This window comes from Peromyscus eremicus, chromosome 3 (genome assembly GCF_949786415.1).
Source record: "Peromyscus eremicus chromosome 3, PerEre_H2_v1, whole genome shotgun sequence".
In the NCBI taxonomy this organism is placed as follows: Eukaryota; Metazoa; Chordata; class Mammalia; order Rodentia; family Cricetidae; genus Peromyscus; species Peromyscus eremicus.
In genome coordinates, this window is record NC_081418.1 from 95613322 (window position 1) to 95635578 (window position 22257).

The window sequence follows — 22257 nt, forward strand, 5'->3', positions numbered from 1 at the left end:
ATATGAGGCAGGGATGCTGAGACCATGCAGCATCTCTCCATAATAGTTGGAAGAGGAATCAAGACTTTTTTCCTTTGGGACAATCTTGGGCAAGTGTCACTTGCTCTGCATCATCCTCTGTCCCCCAGAGTACTCAGCTGTGACTCAGAAGGGGATTCTGGGTACGGAGAACCTAGAGAACAACTCCAGAACTGCATATGAGAGGGCACCATGGCTTTGCAGACTAGGAGCTCTAGAGGGGACCAAAGGGGTGGGACTGGCTGTGCATGTGGGAAGGACACGGACTCACCATTTCCGAAGTTCTTCGAATGAAATGAGGTGAACAGTATCCGTCACTTCCACGTGTGTGCTTTTAAGCTACTATGCCGTTCCTGGCGCTCCTGCCCAGCTGTGTAATAACCTAAAAGGCCAGGCTGAGAGGCCTCCAGCAGACAGGCTCCACCAGCACTGCTGTGGGTTTTTCCTCTGACCCCCACTGCCATGAAGATAACAGCTGCTTCTGCTGTACTGAGCCAGTGAGCTTTAGGGACTGGCTGTCACTGCGGCCTAACTAACCCCAGGCCCACAGACCATAGCCTCCACTCCAGCGCCGCACACCACTAGTTCGAGTCGAGGCCGCTCACTATGTATGTGTCCTCTGTGGCAGCTTTCAGATTGCAAAGGTGGTGTTGAGTAACTGTAGCAGAAGCCAGACAGCCTTCGAGGAGCACAGCACCTCTCTGGCTCTTCACAGAGCTTTGCTGACCCTTGACCAGGCCTATCTTGACTGATACAAAATAAAGTGAGAAAAAAAATGAAACCATCGAATATGGTTTTATACTAGTACCAGGACTCTGAGAGAGTTAGTTAATACTGATACACCCTTTTAGTTGCCTCGTGTGTAAAGTGGGCACAAAGACATACCCACCTAACAAGGCTGCTATGAGAAGTAATTGAATTATTATTTATTTATTGAGATAGGATTTGACATGTACTTTAGGCTGATCTGAAACTTGTCACCTATCTCTGGCTGACCTCAAACTTGTGGCTTTCTCTTGCCTCAGCTGCCCGAGTACCTGGGCTGTAGGAGTGAGTCGCCATACCAGGTTTAGAGTTAGAGAATTCTTATACTTAAAATACTAAGGATCCAGATGCTTAGAAGGGAAATGTGGAAAAGCCAGCAGTACCAAGTGAGATGCAAACGGATGGATGAATTACTGAGGAAGAGCCTTGAACACTATAGCCTTCACTGGGTGCTTGAACTTTTTATTCCAAGTGTATAAAAATAAAACGTACTGAAACAAAGAGAAGATAAGGAGACAGTGGCAAACCCAGAGACGGGTGTCTTTAAGAAGGGAAAAGAAAGCAGGGCTGGTGGTAGTTTCTTTTCCCTTTTCCAGCAATGAGTATGTTAATTTTATAACCAGGAAAGAACAGCTAGTGATTAACTTGGAGATTTTCTGTTGATACTTCAGGCAACTTATAAAACATCCTTGGTTGACATTCTACAAATGATACCATCCAATAACGTCCCAATACTCTCTTCTTGTGATGACAGTTTATATATCTGTAAAAGTGAATGACAATCTGTGAGTGCTGGCATGTCCCTGCATTGTGATCATAGACACATTTACATGTGGCATTATCATGTTATTATGGCATTAATGATTTGAAATCACAAATATGTTTAAAGTGTTCAAAGGAGGTGGTAATTTGTCACTCATGTCAAATATCCTTTTTAAGTGTGGTTATTGATGTGAAAAAACAAATTTCCTGAACATACAAATCACATTTGTATCAATTTTAAGAGTCCACATCTAGATATTAACTTCATACAGTCACTGAATATTGGAAGAGATCCCCTTTCTTACAATTCTCAATGACTCCATTGTGAATTACATTCATCCCAGTTCTTTTCATTTACACATACTTTCCAAGTGTCTGTAAAATTATTTTAGTATTTCTAAACCTCTCTTTATTTTACTTGTAAGGGTGTTTTGCCTCTGTGTATGTATACTACATGTGAGCAGTTGCCATGAAGGCCAGAAGAGGGCACTGGACCCCCGGGAACTGGAGTTCCAGATAGTTAGGAGCATGCTGGGAATCAGACCCAGGTCCTCTGGAAGAACAGCAAGTGCTCTTAACTGCTGAGTCGTCTCTCTAGTCCCACACTATTTCTTTCCCCCCCCCCCCCCACACTATTTCTTAAGAGTTTAAAAGGTATTGGGAATGAGAGAGGAGGCAGATATGAGAAAGCAGTAATATGAAATGTAATGAATACCATTATCTTGTATGCTAACTAGAAAGTTAATAGACTACGTCATCATTCGTAACAGTGACAAGCACACAGCATCAGGGGAATTCATCTACTGAACTCTTACAAATGCGTACTACACACCTTTTTGACTTCTGCGAGCTTTGTTATTTCTGGAAGGCTTTCCAAAGGCACCTGCTGGCCTTCCACTTGAGATATCAGGTGTTCTTGGTGTATCTGTTTTCCTCCCTCTTCAATGTAAACGATCAGAACGGAAGTATCACTTTCTGAGGTACCGAATTTCTTCAAAGCCTCTGAAATCTAAGATAAAAAAAACGAAGGGAAATGAGCCAGCGTCTTCCATCTGGACTAGCTCCCGGCCTGCTCAGTCAGCCTCCCTGCTTCTCACAGCCTACTCTCCCTTCACTGATCCCTTTCCAGCACCCACTGCTGCTGCCTCTCCTTACAGCTGCACTTCGCTCCTCCAGATCAAGCCCTGACTGCTCGGCTCTGCACATAAACACCCGCGTCTATCTCCACCTGACCTTCCTGACCATAGTTTGTATTCCTGTTGTCATTTATCTTCGGGCATCTTAACCTTTGCCTCATTCATCTGCTTCTCAAGATCACATTTGTCTCTTCTGCCCCTACAGCTGGGTCTTGAGCAGGAATGACGTCTTCAATTATTTCCAATGATTCTATTAATGGAGAGTTCTGCTGCCATGCTGACCGCACTTTATAAACTTTTTAACTAAGTGTGGTTTAATTCTTGCCATAGGCTTCCCAGTTTTCCCTGGGATGATACTAGTACCTAGTAGTTATTAACAGCAGTAGTAATACTGAAACTTCATCAGCAGAGTTCAGACATCTTTTTCATATGTCACACACAGAATGCCATCACCTCAACACTTTCATTTAAAAAGCACTCTTGGCCTGGGGTGATGGCTCAGTGGGTAAAGCACTTGCCACACAAGTGTGAGGGTCTTGGTTCAAATCCCTAGCACCCATGTAAAGCCAGACCCAACAGCAATTGTCTGTAACCCCAGAAGAATCCAAGGAGCTTGAAGGCCAGATGTACACAGTGGCAAAAAACAGAGACCTTGTCTGGAACAACACTTGAGGTCATCCTCTAGACCTTCACAAGCACACTGTGGCACTCAGGCACCCATACTCCCACACACTCACATATGTACGCATGCACGCACACGGGGGTTGGGAGAGCATTCCATTTCTTTCTTTCTTTTTCTTTTTTCTTTTTTTTTTTTTTTCTTTTTCTTTTTTTTTTTTTTTTTTTTTTGGTTTCTCGAGACAGGGTTTCTTGCGGAGCTTTGTGCCTTTCCTGGAACTCACTTTATAGACCAGGCTGGCCTCGAACTCACAGAGATCCACCTGCCTCTGCCTCCCAAGTGCTGGGATTAAAGGCGTGCACCACCACCGCCTGGCCCTATGAGGATTTCAAACCATGACTCTTTCTATAGCCTGGGTGAGTGAGTGAGCAGGTGTCAACTGCTCTACTGGTCACAGGAAGTTCCTGGTACTAACTATAAACAAGACACACATCCCATCTCTAGGAGTTTACAGGGAGAGTGACACAAACTGTTTCTACATCTCACATTTGATCATGTGGGTTTCTACCAGTTTCTTAAGCAAAAATGCTCAAGGGGTCCGTTTAACACCTGGGCAGGGCAGAGAATACCAGCCTCATGTAGTTTAAACTCTGACTGACCAGGAAACTGACCCCACAGCTGTACTATGATTAGCAGTACTAAATGTCTGTCTAGACTCTCTACGGAACTGTTTTGGCTTGGAGGAATCTGGCCCCAGTACTACACCGGGCAGGGAGGCGCACGCTACGATGACAAGGCCAAGGAAAATAAAGTCAGGCACCACATTACGTTATTATTTGGGGAGAGGTTGAAGATAATTTCAGTAGACAGAGTTCTTGTCTTCATTTTTCCCAATTTGTGCAGATGAACGGCTTTGTTCGCAGCCACAAGTATCTGAAATGGGTCGACAATCTAGCAGAGAGAAAACAAAGATTAACCTAGAGAGAATCAGGAGCTTCCTGCACCATGTGCCCGACCTGAGGGAACTCGAGTCCAGCTGATTATATGATCACCATTCTTATGGACTGTACTTAAAAACTATGGCCTCAAGGCGGGCGGTGGTGGCGCACGCTTTTAATCAAAGCATTCAGGAAGTAGAGCCAGGTGGATCTCTGTGAGTTCGAGGCCAGCCTGGTCTACAGAGATCCAGGACCGGCATCAAAACTACACAAAGAAACCCTGTCTCGAAAAACCAAAAAGAAAAACAAACAAACAACAACAACAACAACAAAAAACAAAACAAAAAACCCTATGGCCTTGAGGACTGTTACAACACAAAAATATTATAGAATTTTAAAGCTGCAAGATTCTTGAAGCCTAATACAGAACAGGCCACATCCTAAACTTCAACAGCATTGTTTTCTTTAGTTCACACATACTCAATGAAATCAGTGTTGATCATGTAACAGATGAGGTAACCATGCCTGGGGGGTGAGTGTGTGGGTGTGGGGTAGTGTTCAATCCCAGCCCTGTTGCTTACCACATAAGGAATCAGGCAAGTTGCTACCTGTCTTACCTATCAGAGGGAAGCAATGCACAGTTCTGCTCTTGCGGGACTACAGGTTCTGTCAGGATATGCACAATGCACACAACAGGACACATCTTTACGTGCTAGACAAAGATGGCTGTGACTTCCTCAGTCACAGGAAGTGGGAACCTTGTGCCTTAATATGTACTCTTAACCACTCTGCCATCTGTGGTGGTTTGAATGAGAATGGTTCCATAGGCTCATACACTTGAATGTTTGGTTCTCAACTGGTAGATTGTTTAGGAAGGATTGGGAGGTGACTGGTTAGTTTTATATCAACTTGACAGAAGCTAGAGTCACTGGAGAGGAGGAAGCCTCAATTGAGAAAATGTCTCAATAAGGTCAGGCTACAGCGGACATTTTCTTAATTAGTGATTGATGGGGGAGGGCCCAGCCCACTGTGGGTGGTGCCACCACTGGGCAGGTGGTCCTGGGTTCTATAAGAAAGCAGGCTGAGCAAGCCATGGGAAGCAAGTGATTAAACAGCACCCCTCCAAGGCCTCTGTGTCAGCTCTTGCCTCCAGGTTCCTGCCCTGTTTGAGTTCCTGTCCTGACTTCCTTCAATGATGAACAGTGATGTGGAAGTGTAAGCCAAATAAACCCTTTCCTCCCCAAGTTGCCTAGGTCACGGTGTTTCACTGCAGCAATTGTAACCCTAAGAAAGAAGTTGGTACCAGGATAGTGGAGTATTGATCTGACAGACCTGCCCATGTTGTTTTGGGGAGGATTGTGGAAAGACTTTGTGACTTTGGGCTAGAAAGGCCACCGAGTGTTGAGAGCTCAGTGTGCTGTTCCGTAGGAGCTTGGAAGATAAGGATGTTGAGAGCAACACAGACAATGGAGGCCTGGCTTGTGAAGCTGCAGAGGGAAGCAAAGGCTCTACAGGGCCTTTTGTGGGAAAAATCTGTGGTATCTGGTAAGCTGGGACAGAAGAGTCAGCCGCGATTAACCAGAGACCAGCACTACTGAAAAGAAACCTTTGTGTTACTGGGACAATTGATGCTGGTCAGCTGGAACTGAGAGATTAGTGATGATTAAGAAGAGACCAGCATTACTGAGGTGAAATCTTCTGGGAAGTGTTTCCCGAGAGCACAGAGACTGTTCCAGACAGTCAAGGTTGTACCTCATGCTGGCAGCTGAACTTGGTAGTAGTGTTAGGTCACCCAGGTGGTACTGGTTTTGAAGGCACGAAGGGGCCACGGAGAACAGCTGAGGCTTGGCACTGTGAGAGGCCAGGAGAGGCCATTGGTGAAGGTGTGGCCCAGGTGCAGAAGACCCCAGTATTTTGGGGAGGCCAGTACCATGGCGTGACCACTAAGAACATCAGCAGTGGCAGAGTGGAGCCTGTCTGAACAGGAAGACAGCTGTGTGTGCTGCAGAGGGCAGAGCTGGAGAAGTGACCCAAGCCTTTGGAGGAGCCCAGTGATCGTGAGTGGATCCCAGACATTGGACATTGTGTTGTTTACAGAGCTGGAGTTTGGTTTGGCTTTGGTTTGTTTGTGACTGTTGTGGTTCTTCTCTCTTGAAGTAAGAAATTACTTGTTTTTTTTATTTTACAAGAGCCCACAGCATTCAGACTCTATTGCTGTTTTAAATTTAAAACACCAAGTATGACTTGAGCAAAAACTTTTTACCTGAATATAAGAGAATTTTAGGGTAAAATTAGCATGTTCTTAAATGCCTTTATATAGGCTTCCAAGCAGAAAAGGTGGTCTAATTAGAGGTGGATATTCCCAACTCAAAAGATCTGGATTACAAGTGTTATGACTTCAAATGATCCAATTAAGCAAAAATTCCCTCAGTGGTATGGCCAGCCATTTTGGGATTTTAGTTCATTCCAGATGTAGTCAGTGGACAACCAAAAAGAGCCATCACAGGAGGTGTGCCTTGCTGGAGAGGTGTGTCACTGGGATGAGCTCTGAGGTTTCACTGGTGTCACTGGGATTGAGGCGTGACTGGGATGGGCTTTTGAAACCTCGAAGCCCACACTAGGTCCAGGTGCGTTCCCTGTATCTATCTTGTGAACAACATGTGAGCTCTTAGCTTCTGCCCCTGCACCATGCCTGCCCTTCCTCCTGACACACTCCCTGCCAGGATGGTCACAGACGAGCCCTCTGAGACCGGGAGCCAGCCCCCAGTTAGGTGCTCTCTTTTATAAGCTGCCTTGGTTATGGCGTCTCTTCACAGCAACAGAAGGCAGTATGACTCTTCTGCAGGCTCACACACATGAGAAGCACCTGCCAAAACACGCGTGGGCACAGCTAGGCCACAGCCCTTCCTATTTCCTCAGGCAGGACACAGCACTTCAGACTCTATTGCTGTTTTAAATTTAAAACACCAAGTATGACTTGAGCAAATACTTTTTACCTGAATATAAGGGAATTTTAGGGTAAAATGAGCATGTTCTTAAATGCCTGGTTAATTCATTCTCATATTTTGTACTTACCACACTAGGGTTTATCAATGACCCATTGATAAATCCTTCCATGGCCTTTTTTCTCAGGTCTCCTGCATTTTTCACATCTTTAAATAACAGAAGGGTCACTCTGCATTCAGGAAACAGATCCAACTGCTGTGATAACTGCATGTCATAGGCAAGGAGGACTCTACTGGACAAAAACAAAAGACCAACAGGATTTGATATGTAAAAGATTGTATCATCTTCCCCATCCGGCTTCTCCTCTGTCTCCCTCATCTGATAGTCTTGCTGTCCTAGCCTTGCTCTGTACCTCCATCCTCCTGCTCCTCCTCCCCAGGCCCTAGAATTGCCTGTGAAAATACATTCAACTGTAACAAGTTAATAAACGCCTTGTGTTCCACTTCCCTGTTTCTGTTCTAGCTTCATTTCTGTTGCTGTGATGAAACATTCTGATCAGAAGCAACTTAGGGGAGGAAAGGGATTATTTGGCTTACAATTCCAGGAACTCAAAGGCAGAAACCACAGAGGAACACTGCTTGCTGACTCAGTCACTGGCTTCTGGTTAATTAGCTTTTTTTAATACAGTCCAGGACCATCTGCCCAGGGGTTGCCCTCAGTGGGTTAGGCCCTTCTACATCACAACAATTAAGAGTCAAGGCAATCCATCACAGAAAGGTCAATAGACCAATATGATCTGCACGATTCCTCAATTGAGGCTCTTTTCTCAGGTGACCCTGAAGGCTATTGTCAAGCTGATGGTTAGAGCTAACAACTTAATTTCATAAACTACAGAACAGCTAAAGTAGAAAAGTCCATTTCCAAAGCATCATTGGCATTTTCATAAGATGTCTTCCTAACTGTGCTGAGCTGTTTCTAGTTTTCCTGCTCCTGGGAAAAAGCCAAAGGAAATGGATGGTGCCCTGTTTGGCAAGATGGGCAGCTTCTGGGCATGGTCAAGACACTACTGCCCCAGCAGACACCCAAGTGCAGAATGCCAGAAAACGATGGATCTCCGATTACCTACGGCATTAGTAAGATCTTTACTTACCGTATCCTTCCTAAATTCCTAATCGATTTTATTTATACTTTAACAAAATCTGGCCACAATATTAAAAAAATAATTTATAATATTCAAGTAACATACTTTACTCAAGGATTTATTTTCCAACATGGAATTGACATAAAGCGTAAGACTGTTAAATACTTCTCACCAGGTGTGGTGGCTTATGCCCAGTATCTCAGATGAACAGGAGATGTAAAAGAAGTACAGGGTGTGCTCAGTGTGAGGGCTCACCTCCTGTGAATGATGTCCTGGGTATGACAGACATGCTATAGTTACAAAAAATAGATTCTAAAAACAATTTCAACCATCATCTTTTTAATGGAGACTGAAGTTAGGGCCCTGCAAAGGCTAAGCACACACTCTACTCCTGGGCTCCTGCTCCAGCACTAGAGTCTGACGGAGTCTTTGGTAGGCCAATCTGCTAGGCTCTAGTCGTCCTTTGTATCTGTAGGATCCATTTCTTGTTATCTTTCTCAAGGAACTAACTGGAAGTCTGAGGACGATAAAATAAGATGTCCTTTTATCACCTTGAAAGGCTGAGAACAACTTATGCAGCCAGTGGCAAGGTTTGGAGTGACTAAACAGCCATTAAAAGCTGCCATGTTGGCTGGGAAAATGGCTTAGTGATCAAGCACTTGCCAAACACGCACAAGGCCATGTTCACTTTTCAACACAACAGCCCCAGCCTTCAAACAACACAAAATCAATGCTGCAGTGTTGATCTGCCAAAGCAGTAATAACATGAAGCAAAAACCACAGGAAAAACAAAATGTGGCTAAATGTATCATTTTAATCTCTGTTATTCTCGTGTTCTGAGCCAGGCTGGCCTGGAACTCCCAATCCTACTGCTTCCCTGACACCAGCCGTGGGGTCACAAGCTTGTTCTACCATGCCCAGCCTAACTGTGGAGTTTTTTGTAAAAGCTCCTCGTGGGGCTGGAGAGATGGCTGAGCAGTTAGGGGCACTTGCTGTTCGTGCAGAGCGCCTGAGTTTGGTTCTCAACAATGATATCAGGTGACTCACAACCACCTTGAACTCCAGCTCCCAGGGCACCCACAATGTGCACATACATATGAAGACACACATATATACAGAAACTGAAAATAAAAATCTTAAAATAATTAAAAGCTGCTTATAAAGAAAAGATACTGGAAAGAAGGGCTGAGGAAGGGTTTAGTTGGTAGAGTGCTAGACTAGCATGCACAGAAGCTTGGGTGAATCCCAAGCGCTGTATGAAACCAGTGTGATGGTGTTCATCTACGATCCAGTCCTGAGGCGGTCAGAAGAGGAGGATCAGAAGTTCGAGGCTGGAGGAGGTGGGGTGCATGGGTCTTTACAGTCTAGAAAAATACCTGAAAAGAAAAATGTGTTTTTACCCTTCTCTTGAATATCTGTAGGTAAACAAAGTAATCCAAGCCCAAACTGCTGTCTCCACCACCTAGCCACTTCAACAGAGGCTTCTGCTCCCATCATTCAGAAAGGAAATATTTATCTTAAACCATATCCAGACTGTTTCCAAACAAATGAGACTGAGTTTATGTAAAGAAGAAACACATGAAATGCTGACCTTGGTCCCTGGAGCACTAGTCAAGAGGCCGTGGGTGACAAGACCTCCAATGTGAACTCTGCGGTGACACCTGTGTAAGATGATGAGGATGGAATTTGTAGAGTGGGAACTAAATGAGGGACCCCTGAAGTCATTTTGTGTCAGGGTCAGGACAGAAACTCTGGGCTCAGGCGGAAATCATCTGATGATGGTCTGTCTGTCCAGCTAGTCAGGCTAACTCTTCACTGGTTGGTGTGAGGTTTGGAAGAGGAGTGACCAGATACATGGTGGCAACTCCTTGGGCTGGAGCTTTGATCAGGTACATAAGGTGCTCAAAAAAGGCTTTGGAGAGAAGATTAATAAGATGACTGTTTGAGACATACCCTTCAAACAGATAATCATTGTGCCTAAGAACAGTAGTGAACATGTTTGTTTTATCTTTAAAACAGTAAAAAAATCATTCACAGTGAAAAACAGTCCTGTTGACAGGAACAGTCTTCCTCATTCAACATAACCTCTGTGGAATCAATGAACAGACAGCACTAGACTGAAGGACTGGCAGACAACTGCCAGTGCGGGAACTACAGTCACCATCACACTCGTGCCTACTTTTATCTTTGTGCAAACTATGAAGACCTACCCCTGAGGCTCAGGTGTCATACACAGGTAAACACAGCTGAACTCTGTGCACATGAAGCTCCTCCAGAGCCACGGAGCATGGCTGAAGGAGGGCCTTTTCATCCTCTTTAGATTCGAAGATGTAGTCTTATCCTGGTCTTACAGATGTAAAACTATCAAAAGATTTACTGGCTTCTCTAGACTAGTTTCTCTTCCTGATAAGGAGGACTGGCAAGGTTGACTTGAGTATGGAATAGTCATCCCCCTGCCCCAGGTAAACCAGTGTTCTTCGTAGTACTTGTACATTCATTTTTAATACAGTATCATGGTCTACTTAGGGTCGACTGCCTTTGATAGCTGGGGTTTTGTTTGTTTTAGTTTTCTTGGTTGATATGTGTAAAATGCCAATTAATCAATACCAGTACATCTTGTATAAGCATTATTTCAAGAATTACCATGATTATCATTGAAATCCAACTATCTTCACTTATGTGTATCAACTATTGTCTTAACTATGGTGGAGCATCGGCCAGGCATGTTAGCACATGCCTTTAATTCCAGGAGGCGGAGGTAGTTGGATCTCTGTGGGTTTAAGGCCAGCCTGGTCTACAGTGAGTTCCAGGACAGCCTGAGACACAGTGAGACCCTGTCTCAAAAAAACAAAAACAAAACTATAGTGAACATCTAGAATAAAAACCAAAATACAATTACTGTTGCCATTTAAAAACCTGAAATGTGGGCTGGAGAGATGGCTCAGTCAGCAAAGGCTAGGCCCACAAAACAACAAAACCTGGAATGTCAGTTCTGTATTACACTGAAAGGCACACTTGCCTAGCAGCTTAATGGTACTGAGGACAGCATCACTGGTTAACTGTACTTGAGATGAAAATAGTGCTTGCATAATGGAAACCACCTCTAAAAGTTGCCCCATCACTTTCTGAAAAGCCAATGATTGCTAGAGAGTTAATGCAAAACTTCTTATACTAAACAGAATTTGGGACCCTTTATTACATGTGCAGATTAAGTGGGTAATACTTAACTCTGGCACCTGAATCCTAACATTATGTTCCCAGAGGGCAGTCCTGGAATGATTTCCTCAACATCCTAGTTTGTTCCAGTTTCTGACTTTTTCCTCCCTGCCAACAAAATGGCATTGACTCTTTCTCCTGAGTTTCTTCTTTGTTTATGCCCATCCTATTTTACCCTATTAAATGTGTATAAAGTTACATTTTCATCTGAAAAAATATAAAGTCATCCTCAACTACAAAGCTCCAGTTCCAGGCTAGCCTGAGTTACATAAGATCCTGCCTCAGAAAACACAGGGCTAGAGAGTTGGTTCAGCCATTAAGAACACTTGCTGCTCTTGCAGAGGACCAGGGTTTGACTCCCAACACTCATGGTGGTTCATAACCATCTGTAACTCCAGTCCCAGGGTATTCAATGCCCTCTTCTGACCTCTATTGGTATCAGACATGCACACACACACACACACACACACACACACACACACATACACACAACAACAACAACCATACATGCCGGGCGGTGGTGGCGCACCCCTTTAATCCCAGCACTTGGGAGGCAGAGCCAGGTGGATCTCTGAGTTCAAAGCCAGCCTGGGCTACCAAATGAGTTCCAGGAAAGGTGCAAAGCTACACAGAGAAACCCTGTCTTGAAAAAAAAAAATCCATACACATACTAAAATAAAAAACCCACAAAACTTAAACATAATTGAAGTTATCTCTGTTTGAGGGTCTCGGTTACAGAAAAAGTTTTGTAAATAATGTCCTGACACAGTCTTTTTTCATGTTAACATCTAATTGAGACAGGGTATGGTATGGTATTATCAGTATGCTCTATCATGTAAAAACATGAACAGAAAAAAAAAATGCCGGAGACAACAAAATACAGACATCTTGAGTACTGAGATTAGGTGATTTTTACTGTACTCTTAAAATATTTTATTGTACATGTTTTGAACTTTCCACAGTCATCCAATAAAATGTAAGTACTTATAATCAGAAAATGATGTTCCCTGTTTTTTTAAGTGTCTGTTTCAATATTTTTACTTGAGTGTTTGCCTGCGTGTTATGTCTGTGTACTACTACCTGCCTGGTACCTGTGGCAGCCAGAAGGTACTGAATTCAATGCAACTGGAGTTACAGGCTTTTGTGAAACGCAATATGGGCACTGGAAACCAAACCCCTGCTCTGTATTTTAACAGTAAGGGAAAAGAACTCTTAGAAAGCCTCAGAATAGTCTGTTCTTGTTTGATATAAGATTCACTTAAGAGAGAAACTTTGGGATCATCACTTAATATCGACCTGGTTTGACGCCTGTAAAATTCATGTTGAAATTTAGTTCTCAATGTGAGAGATTAAAAAGTGGGGTCAGGTGGGGACTTCAGAAGGTGTTTAGGACTTTGTACTAAAAACAAAAAAATCATTAATACACTCGTGATTATAAAGTTAATAGTTTATCTACGGAGCAATTAGGACTTTGCACTCAAAAATCTTTAATCCAGGAATATGATTATCAAAATAATGGTTTATATCGCCCGAGCGATTGTCATGAATCCAAGTTTTCCTAGTCTTCTAACCTGCTCCCTGACAGGGGGGGCGGGCCGATCTGAGTTTCAGGGCAGCCCTGTCTACAGAGTGAGTTCCAGGATAGCTGGGGTTACACACACAAACCCTGTCTCGAAAAACAAAATGAACAACAAAAGACCTCACCCCATGAGGTGGTGTGGTATTAGCAACAGAAGGTGGTCTAAGGCCGATGCCTCTCACTGTTAGAACACGGCCAGTGCCCATGTCCTGGCTCTACCTCCAATTCTAATTCTGACTCACCCCTCATCAATAGCACCCCAAGCGCATCCTCATCGAGGCCCTGCCCACCAGGAATGCAATTCTAACCTATCCCGATGGTCACAGGGTCCTTCAGGAGCAAGTCAGAGCTGAGGCTAAGAACCTAACTTTATGTCCCGGGGTCCCGCATGCAGCGTCTGGTCCCTGCCTGACTCCTCTCCCGCCACGATGGCTTGTCCTCGGCTTCCAGTGTCCAGGCTTCCCAACGGGGCGTCCCTGTCCTCGGGACTTCCTGCCTCGGTCCCTCCCGCCGAGGCCGCTGGCCCGGGCAGGGCCGGGGCGACTCTCTGACGCGCCTCCCTCCCAGCGCCGGCCTCGCTGTGGCTGTGCGGTCCGCACGCGGTTCCTCCGTCATCAGCCCCCGGCATCGCCTGCAGGGGGCGCCTCGGCGCGCGCAACCGAGCGGCCTTCCGGCCCGAGCTGCGCTCCGGAGGCTACATGGCTCTCCACCCGCGCGCGGCCCGGGAGGGCTCGCGACAAACACTGGCGACGGGAGACGCACGCCATCGCCCACAAAACTGTGACCGCGCGGAAAGAGCTGTCGTTCGCGCCGGCGGAACTCACCATCAGTCTCGTGTCCGTCTCAGAAAATCGTCCCCTCGGAAACAACGCTCTCCACTTCCGGAAGTTCCGGATCGTTGATCAGGTAGACAGGTTCCTAGGCACCCTGTTTCCGGATCCTGGTGGGCGTAGTCCACTGTAGTCTGTCTAAACTTAAGCTGACTGTTCTTACTACTTGCAGCGGCTTGAGGACGCCCAGGAGAACTGGTTCTATTCCGTCCCTGTGTCGGAAGTGCAAAGGACCCACAGGTCGGGTCTAGAAGTTGAGGTATGGTGTTGAGTGTCAGCTTTGTTCTTAGGCTGTGTTTAACGTCCTCAGATTCTTCCTGTGAAAAGAAAAATATTCACCAGGACGAGAGTCACAGTTTTTCAGAGCTTTTGAGACTCAATTTCTTGAGTGTGCTCTTGGGAGGAAGTGAGGATGCAGTGTGGTGAAGTCTTACATTGAAGGAGAACCTCCCGTGCTTGGACGCCTAGTGACAAAGTGGACTCTCTCAGCTGTGACAGAGGAAAGAGGCAAACCTTTTGGGCAAACCGGAGGGTAGTGAGGCTTCTCTGAAAGGATGCTGGGGTGAAGTTCCCTGAAGCCATCTGCCTCAGGCAGTTGTGCAAGACCAGGGCACTACTCTTGGGGAAGGATGGGGCCACCAAGGTAGTGAAACTGGATGTTGGTTCATGCTACCTGCCAGAGAACCCAATAAATAGAGAAGAGGATTGAATCTTAAAATTACCATTTATCCAGAGAGTCAGCAGTCTGAGAAGAGAGCAGATTAATTATTCTAGAGACACGGATTCCATCTCCTTTGTAGCCAGCAGATTATAGAGAGAGAAGGACATAGGGCTGGAGGCAAAGACAGCCAATCATCCTGGAGCTCTGTTTTGCCTCCCTGGTCAGGTAGTTAACCACATTTCTGAGAGGTGATGTCTGTGTTTGTTTTGTTATCTTTTGTACTCTTTTCTCATCTGGGATGTTTGGACTCAGGCACTTCTTGAAACTCAGGGCCTCCTTCAGAGGTATCTGGGCTGGGCTGGGAAGTTAACTCCAAACAAATGAGAGTGTGTCCATGCTAAGTTAATAGTATGTACATTTTGGTTCCTTTCTACAGTACGGAGTACAAGTGTGTCTTCATAATACAGAATATGAAAGTGTCTCCATCTGTCCCCAGTCATTCTTCACTGCTAGTGGTAACTCTGAAATCTGTATCATATGAAAGATGACATCTTGACACCATGCATCTGGTTGATTGTCAGAATGGCTTCTTACTTGTAAGAGAATTCTCTAGCATGTAAAGATGTACTTCAGAGCACACCATATGTAGCAGGAGCAGCTATGACTTGGAGTGAGAACTTCTGAAATATGCCTTTCTCTGAAACTAAAAGTATGAACCAGAGTTGGAAAACAGTGTCAGGTAACCATGCATAAGAACAATTTCTCGCCGGGTGGTGGTGGTGCATGCCTTTAATCCCAGCACTCGGGAGGCAGAGCCAGGTGGATCTCTGTGAGTTCGAGGCCAGCCTGGACTACCAAGTGAGTTCCAGGAAAGGTGCAAAGCTACACAGAGAAACCCTGTCTCAAAAAACAAAAAACAAAAAACAAAAACAAAAAAATTTCTCTTTAACTTCTTGGCTTTCCTTTTGGAAAGTCTGTCACAAGTGACTCCATTCTTACTTGGATTTGTGTTTGGGTCCCATGAGGCCCAGACTGACCTCCATTTGTCAGTCTCCCTAGTCCAGCTTCCCAAGGGCTGGGGTTGCCAACAAGCAGCGTCATGCCCAGTGTGACTTGATTCTGACTCTGACACCTTACACATCTCTGAAGAATGTTCTCGCAAGGTACTGTTGATTGATGTAGTGGTTTGATCTTATCTCTCATCCCTGGGATGAGATCTGTCCCAGTGGTTTGATCTCATTCTGTGTTGAGGGTGGGAATAAGTGACAGACGTCACGGAATCAGTGCCAATAAAGCCTTTCTGTCCAGTTTAAGGCAACTAAGAGGTGTAGAAGAAATGTCTCTTAGGCCTGCCTGGAGTCTATTTGTTTTTCTTGTTGGTGGTGTTCTAGCATCTCCAAAAACACCAACAGGGTTCCCCACTAGAGGCTGTACTTCTGCAGAATGTCTGCAGACAGTAGTTACATCGTTCTTAAAGTAGAACACAAGACAGAACTAATGAGCAAATATTTAAGGAAAACTAACTTAAAAATTAAGTATTTGGTCCAGGAGATAGCCTAGCAAGCCTGAGACCTGAATTAAATCTCCTGAACCCACCTAAGGTGGAAGGAGAGACCCAACTCCACAGACTTACCCTCTGACCTCCACACTAAGCATGGCACACACACTATAATAGTAATGAAAATTAAAAGTTAGCACCTGTCTATAGATGCTTTTAAATCTACTTATCTATTTAAATCCCGGTATCTAATGCCTGGTGATCATTAGGAAGCGTTGCTCAGAATGTACACTGTTAGGGCATGTTGAATTATCCTTGCTTAAAGAGAATAGCCGATAGAGTTAGGAGCACATGAACACAGGCCTAAGACAGAGTGGTAGTGTTAACAATTTTGAGTTGGAGGAAAGCAGTTCTTAAAGTGCTTCCTAACTGCTCTGTTTTAGAAAGTGTATGTAATACAAGAGGGATATATATATATATATATATATATATATATATGCCAACAACAGTTAGCATCACCACATAGAAGAAAGACACAAAGCCAAAGTGCCCCCTCTCCATTACTCCCCATTATTTGTCCGTATCTATCTGTCTAGTGGGTTTTTTGTGTTTTGTTTTGTGCAAAATTTAGGTGGCAGGGTAGGGTAATAATAGGTCTACAGCATATTTAAAAACAAACTTTGGACCCATAGTGGGGAACAGTGTTAATGATCACACATAGATGTAGTAAGTGAATTATGTATACAGAAACAAGGTATGTCTTTTGTCAAGGTGAAGACATATAGAACAGGATTTTAAGTAGCATGACTGCCCAAATGGCAAGATTGTGATTTGGTTTTGTTTTTAATTCTGAATGGTGCTGGCTAAAATAACAGAAATATCAAAACAGTTATAATGGCCATGATGAATTTTGTATAAAAGTGAACAGGTGTTGATCATTCTGTTTAAATTAAATGTCTTTAACTGTAAACAAGTTCAGACGTAGATCTCTCCACACAGATACATGGGGTATTAAATTTATATGGAAATAATTACTTACAAAAGTTATTTTTCAAGTGGTTATTTAAAGACATTAACATAAACAAATTAGACTTAATGAACATTGACTGAAGACTGGATTTCCTAAATAGTTAAATTCTGACAAACTTAACAAAAAGTGTAAGTAATTATCTTAATTCAACATTTTTTGTTTTTTTTAAAGCATTTTTGCAAATGCTGAGAGCAGATTACTATCTTACAAGAACTCACTGTTTTAAACAGAGCCCTGGCTTTTAGGATGTGTGGATGTGCTTAATTTTGACCTAAGGAATCCCAGGAGCAGCACAGGACTACAGCTCCAGCAGACCTTGTTGTGTTCCTCACTTTGACTGCTCCCTGGTTTTGCCCTCATATTTTTTTTTTATTTTTCATTTTGGAAAAATCCAATCATTTTATCTAGGGCAAAATCCTATTTTACCATACAAAAATCCTTCATTATCTAAAATATTCTCTTTCATTGGGCATGGTGGTACATGCCTTTAATCTCAGCACTGGGGAGGCAGAGGCAGGTGGATCTCTGAATTTGAGGCCACCCTGGTCTACATAGTGAGTTCCAGAATAGCTGCGTAGCTATGTAGAGAGACCCTATCTTAAAATAAATAAATAAATAATACAAATAAATAAAATACTTACTTTCTCTTTTTTCATGACAAAAAATATTCTCATACTTTCTTTAAAAAAATCTTCTCGTGTTTATGTGGAGAAGGGAACCAGTTGAGACACCCTTGCCTATATGGGTGAGGTGGTAATTGCTTCTGGCTGGTGTGAGAAGGTCCTTGGATGTGAACATGGCTCAGAGTTCCAGCAACTGCTCTGCCTGGGGACTGGCATTTGGAAAATGGATATTCTGGGACTGAAAAGGGCCCATGAGGCACAACAGTTGTGTCCTCCACATGATGGATAAGGAATGGGGAGGTCAGCGTGGACTACAGGTCCATTTTATTAGGAGCAGATAGAGCTGAGGGATGCGCCCTACTATGAAGGCCCTTCCTGAGCCAGGAGGTGTGATCACATGGCAAGTGGCCAGACCCAGGTTCCTCCTACAGTGGTTCTCGACTTTCCTAGTGCTGCGACCCTTTAATACATTTCCCCATGTTGTGGTAACTCCCCAAACCATAAAATTATTTTTGTTGATACATAACTGTAACTTTGCTATTGTTATGAATCATAATGTAAATATTTGAAATTTCCGATGGTGTTAGGCAACCCCTATGAAAAAGTCATTTGATACCCTTGGGGTCACGACCCACAGGTTGAGAACCCCTGTCCTAGCAGGTGCATTCAGGCAACCAGGCTGGGAATTGGAGACGGACACTGAGAAGTGAAGGAAACAGGAAGCAGATGGCTGCCTTCCCAAGGGCGGGGCCCAGTGTGTCATGCCAGCGCTTGCCTGTCTGGGTGTATTCCGTGGGGTCCCAAGGAAAATGGATGTGTGCCACCTCCACTGGCACGCTCCAGTCCCTGCTTGGCATTTGGTTTACAGTGATTCTGGAGCCACCAATGAGTTACCTCCCCAGTCTGCTGCCCAGAAGTGGGAACCATTCCAGACACTCCTGACTCTGTGGTCCCAGGGTAGAGGAGAGAGAGGCAAGGCTGGAGCTTACTTATATCACACTATTTAAAGGTGGGGTGTCTGGGGCTTGACTCTTTGCCTTTCAGTGGATCAAGTCCTTCTAATGGGGGAAGAAGAGACTTTGCTGGAACCTGAGCTTGGGAACACAGCTCTGCTGTAGGGACCCTGAAGAGGAAACACAGTTGTTGGGAGATCACATCTTCCCGCACAAAGGTGCCATCTCAGTACCAGAGACCAAAGAGCCTGTACCTGAGTAACAGCAGAGAAGGAACAGTTTATGTGCATGCTGCATACAAGTCATAGCATTAAAGCCAGATGCTCTTTCTTCCTGATCTACAGATGAAGACATACCTGCTCAGAGAGGATAAGGGACATATCCAGCACCCCGTGACTAGGGCCTAGAAAGAGGAGGAGCCAGAGGAGTAATCTTGTGCTGCTGACACAATGTCTCTTCCCAGTGTTAAAATCTGCTTCTCTGGAGACAGCAGAAACACACCCCCCTGAACAGGGCCTACATGGGTCCTGGGAGGTTGGGAGGGAAGGTCAGGGGACTCACATGGCTTCTCTCTTCTGCAGGCTCAGGGAAGGTGTGCAGGCAGGTATAGCTGTCTCTCCTGGATGCCAAGATTTGAGACCCAGAAAGAAGTCTCCCATGGCTCCTTATCACATCCGCCAGTACCAGGACAGTGACCATAAAAGTGTCCTGGATGTGTTCACAAGGGGCATGGAGGAGCATATCCCCACCACCTTCCGCCACATGCTGACGCTGCCCCGAACCCTCCTGCTCTTACTTGGAATGCTGCTTGCCATGGTCCTGGTGTCTGGCTCCTGGCTGCTGGCTATTATGTGCATCTTCTTTCTGCTTCTACTCCTGCAGCTCCTTGCCAGACAGCCTTGGAAGGAATATGTGGCCAAGTGTTTGCACACAGACATGGCTGACATCACCAAGTCCTACCTGAATGCACGTGGCTCCTGCTTCTGGGTGGCTGAGTCTGGTGGTCAGGTGGTGGGTATAGTGGGTTGTCTGCCAGTCAAGAATCCCCCATTTGGAAGGAAGCAGCTGGAGCTCCTTCACCTGTCTGTGTCCTCACAGCACCGAGGACAGGGGATGGCAAAAGCCCTGGTCAGAACTCTCCTCCAGTTTGCACGGGACCAGGGCTACAGTGATGTTGTCCTTGACACCAGTGTCATACAGCAAGGTGCTGAGACCCTCTACCTGAGCATGGGCTTCCGGAGGACAGGCCAGTATTTCATGAGTATGTTCTGGAAGTTAGTGGATATTCCTACAATTCAATTAAAGTATTCCCTCCCTTCTGCCTAGGAAGTGGGGCTGGGACCTATGCTCCTGTGCAGCAAGCAGGCCTGCTCCTCTCTAGAGGAAATAGTGAACCTTGTCATGTCAGTGTGATGAACAATAAAAGCTCCTTGCTGGTGCACACCAGATTCTAATGCATGTGATGGCTGAGGTGGGGGTTTGGGGGTTCTGCTGCACTCTGGGTTTCTGGACTGCCTGTGATTTATACACCTAGCTCTATATTACTTTACATTAGGAACAATGCAACATTTTTTGTTCCTAATGCAAAATACTACTGCATGTATTTCCCTTTTAATTCTGTAGACCAGAAGATTCTGCAGGGCTGGAGGGAGCAGCTCACCTAGCCTCAGGATGATTGGTTGAATGTAAATGTGGGAAATGAACATGGAAGACTTCCTGTGTTCCAGGAAGTCATGAACTTTGGCCTGTGGCCATTGACCTTCGCAGACTTAGTGGCTGATCCCTTGAGTCCACTTTTTTTTTTAATTCTTTGACAGTTTTATACATGTATACACTGAGTTTTGTGTTACACAGTCTTCACTCACACAGGTTTTCATTTCAGCTAAGCCCAGTCCAGGAACAAGACAGGAGCTCCCGAGTGCTGGAGACTGATGCAAGCATCGAAGGGTTATTGGGAAAAAAAGACGAACATACCAGGGCCTTGAACTGTTGTAGCTCAGGTTCATGTCCTCAGAGTGGAGACTTTCATTAAGGAGACAAGTAGATTTATACAAAATAATAAGAAATCTCATTTACCACAGGGCTTCAGGGAAAGTAAATTTCTAACTGCCACCTGTGTTTGGGACCCAAAAGTCCTGTTGTCCTTGTGCAGAGAGATCTCAGAAATAGAGTGTGGGAATGCACACAGGCAGAACACACCCCACATACACCACATACACCTGGGCATGCAGTCACTGAAGTCTCCTTATTTGGAAATTAGAAAAAAAAATGTGCCTTTATCTCTTTATATTATAGCAATGTTGTCTTTGGTAAACTCGCTGTGTAGCTATTTCCTATGCAGTGAAACATTACTTACTTTCTAAAATGAGAAAATAGGTTCCTGAGACTCAGGCGGTAAGTGAAACACAAGGCCCAGGGGGTAAGACAACTTACAAGATCAGGAAGCACCTGAAGTTAAGTGATTCACTGAGGCCCACCCCAAGGTAAGCAGCAATTGCTGGAGAGCAGGGACTCGCCTTCAGAGCTGCCCACAAGTGATCCAGGGCTGCAGGATGCATCCTTTGTGAGTCATGGCCCATGCTGGGCTGGGCTTTTCAGTGATGACGCTGCCTTTGTATTGTCCATGCTCCTATAAGTAACTCCTTGCTCATATTCCTATACATATCTCAATAAACTCATTAATTCAACTAAACTAGACTGGTGAAATAATTTATCAGGTCTGATAGTGCCCACTCTGGGATATGGACATCTGTTCATATTTCTGCAGGAAAATCCTCAATGCTTGTCATTGTGAAAATCTCTGCTCCTTGGAGATTTGTGTAAACCTTAAGAGTTGACAATTCTCTGCAAGGTGCATACTAGCACTGTCTTCTCAAGCATCTGGGTGCCCTCTTGAGATGGAATCACCCAGTGGTTTGGTCCTACCTCCCACATCTTGGAAGTCTACCTTGGGCTCTTGAGTGGGAAACTTACCCTCTCTCATGAAGATGTGAGTATAGTGGACACCTGTTCTATCTATGACCGAGAGATGTAGCAGGTAACTGTCCAACCTACCTATGACCTTGAAGTACCTGCCCCTGGGGCATGGCTCCAGGCTACCCTTAAGACCTGAGTCGCACATAGGCCGCCCTCTCCTCTCCCTCGTGGGCTTGGATGCTGAGACAGACCCAGGCAGAAGAACAGCATGGGACTGTACCTTGGACTTCCAGGACCCAATGATAAATCTCCCGTGCTGTAGTGAGTCTTCTTCCTTAATAAATTCCTTTACCCTTTAAGCAGCCTCCGGATTTCTCGAATTATGTGAGTCTCATTGGTTTGTCTCACACGGTTTGGTGGGTGCACTGGATGGATCAAGGTGAGTGCTCTCCTCTATCGTGGGCTCTTGTTTGCAGGAACATGGCATGGGTGTAACTGTGGCTACAGGCCTGAACAGGACAAGCACAAGTTTGAAGTCTGATGACAGGAAGGGAGGGAAGGTTTGGGGAACCCTGACAGCTGGGAATAGACCCTGTCCTCAAGGAGGTCCCTGGCAGAGCACCAGC

General features: G+C 45.0%; 2 protein-coding genes across 5 annotated transcripts; one reads left to right on the plus strand and one right to left on the minus strand.

Moving 5' to 3' along the window:
• Positions 1-1228: 1228 nt before the first annotated feature.
• Tprkb (TP53RK binding protein) lies at positions 1229-14035 on the minus strand. Of its 4 annotated transcripts, none has more exons than XM_059258064.1 (5): positions 13945-14035; positions 7314-7476; positions 4129-4251; positions 2378-2554; positions 1229-1546 (listed from the first exon to the last, which is right to left on the minus strand). In XM_059258064.1, the coding sequence occupies exons 2-5, from the start codon at positions 7452-7454 to the stop codon at positions 1460-1462; spliced, it is 528 nt and encodes a 175-aa protein (XP_059114047.1). In that variant the 5' UTR covers positions 7455-7476; positions 13945-14035; the 3' UTR covers positions 1229-1459. The 4 variants fall into 4 exon arrangements, with proteins under 4 accessions (XP_059114047.1, XP_059114048.1, XP_059114049.1 ...); XM_059258065.1 differs by having other exon boundaries at positions 7314-7473; positions 13945-14008; XM_059258066.1 differs by lacking the exon at positions 13945-14035 and adding an exon at positions 13429-13699 and having other exon boundaries at positions 7314-7473.
• A 2610-nt stretch (positions 14036-16645) lies between these two features.
• On the plus strand, positions 16646-20218 carry LOC131905961 (probable N-acetyltransferase CML1). The gene is given in 2 exon segments (XM_059256752.1): positions 16646-19359; positions 19361-20218. Coding segments are annotated over 2 exon segments (702 nt in total). The 5' UTR covers positions 16646-19338; the 3' UTR covers positions 20042-20218.
• The last annotated feature ends 2039 nt before the right edge of the window (positions 20219-22257 follow it).

Coding starts and splice junctions, on each gene's coding strand:
- Tprkb (XM_059258064.1), bottom strand. CDS start 7,454: ATGCAGTTATCACAGCAGTTGGATCTGTTTCCTGAATGCAGAGTGACC. Junction 4,252..7,313: donor CATTGATAAACCCTAGTGTG/GTAAGTACAAAA, acceptor TCTCTCTGCTAG/ATTGTCGACCCATTTCAGAT. Junction 1,547..2,377: donor AGCTCGCAGAAGTCAAAAAG/GTGTGTAGTACG, acceptor TCACTTTTACAG/ATATATAAACTGTCATCACA.